Source organism: Perkinsus marinus (assembly GCF_000006405.1).
Source record: "Perkinsus marinus ATCC 50983 genomic scaffold scf_1104296950296, whole genome shotgun sequence".
Lineage (NCBI taxonomy): Eukaryota > Perkinsozoa > Perkinsida > Perkinsidae > Perkinsus > Perkinsus marinus.
The window spans coordinates 1-712 of record NW_003209666.1 but is presented as its reverse complement, the minus strand read 5'-3'; the positions used below and the strand labels follow the sequence as shown (position 1 = coordinate 712).

The following is a 712-nucleotide window of genomic DNA, read 5'->3' as shown; positions in this document are numbered from 1 at the left end:
AGTGATGCAGGATCTCTGATAGCACCTCTGTGTCATTGTGAATGCATTAGAGAGAATACAGTTTATCTTCAAGTGAGCGGCTTTTGGAGGTTTTATTTATTCGCTTTAGGTGAGGAGTTGGTGTTGGGGGACCCGACCATGTATACGATGCTACATCGGGCGGAGGTGGAATGGCCTTGTTTGTCGTTCGATACGGTGCAGGATAGTCTTGGCGCAGTAGGGTGGGGAATTTCGTGGCGCGCGGGAAGTTTATGCTACTCAGTCACGGAAGAAGTACCCGATGACGTGTTATGTTGTTGCGGGCACACAGGCGGACACTGCGAAGAACAATAAGATTGTTGTGATGAAGTGGAGTCATATGTATAAGACTAATAAGGATGGTGATGAGGAGGAGGAGATGGATGATGATGATTCTGATGATGAGGATGATGACCAGACTGATGTGGACGCTAAAATGGACTTCAGAATGATCAAGCATGAGAGGGGTAGGAATGTGGAGGGGAGTGAGTTTATGATAGGCTTAAAGATAGTAGTAGTAGTAGGAGTAGTAGTAGTAGTAGTAGTAGTAGTAGTAGTAGTAGTAGTAGTAGTAGTAGTAGTAGTAGTAGTAGTAGTGGTAGTAGTAGTAGTAGTAGTAGTAGTAGTAGTAGTAGTAGTAGTAGTAGTAGTAGTAGTAGTAGTAGTAGTTGTTGTTGTTGTTGTTGTTGTTGTA

At 43.5% G+C, this 712-nt stretch overlaps 1 protein-coding gene across 1 annotated transcript; it reads left to right on the top strand.

Moving 5' to 3' along the window:
• Positions 1-138: 138 nt before the first annotated feature.
• Positions 139-485, top strand: Pmar_PMAR015886 (hypothetical protein; the record flags this gene model as incomplete). Its single annotated transcript, XM_002778187.1, has 2 exons — positions 139-216; positions 263-485. Coding segments are annotated over 2 exons (301 nt in total), but the record flags the coding sequence as incomplete, so codon positions are not given.
• Between the last annotated feature and the right edge of the window lie 227 nt (positions 486-712).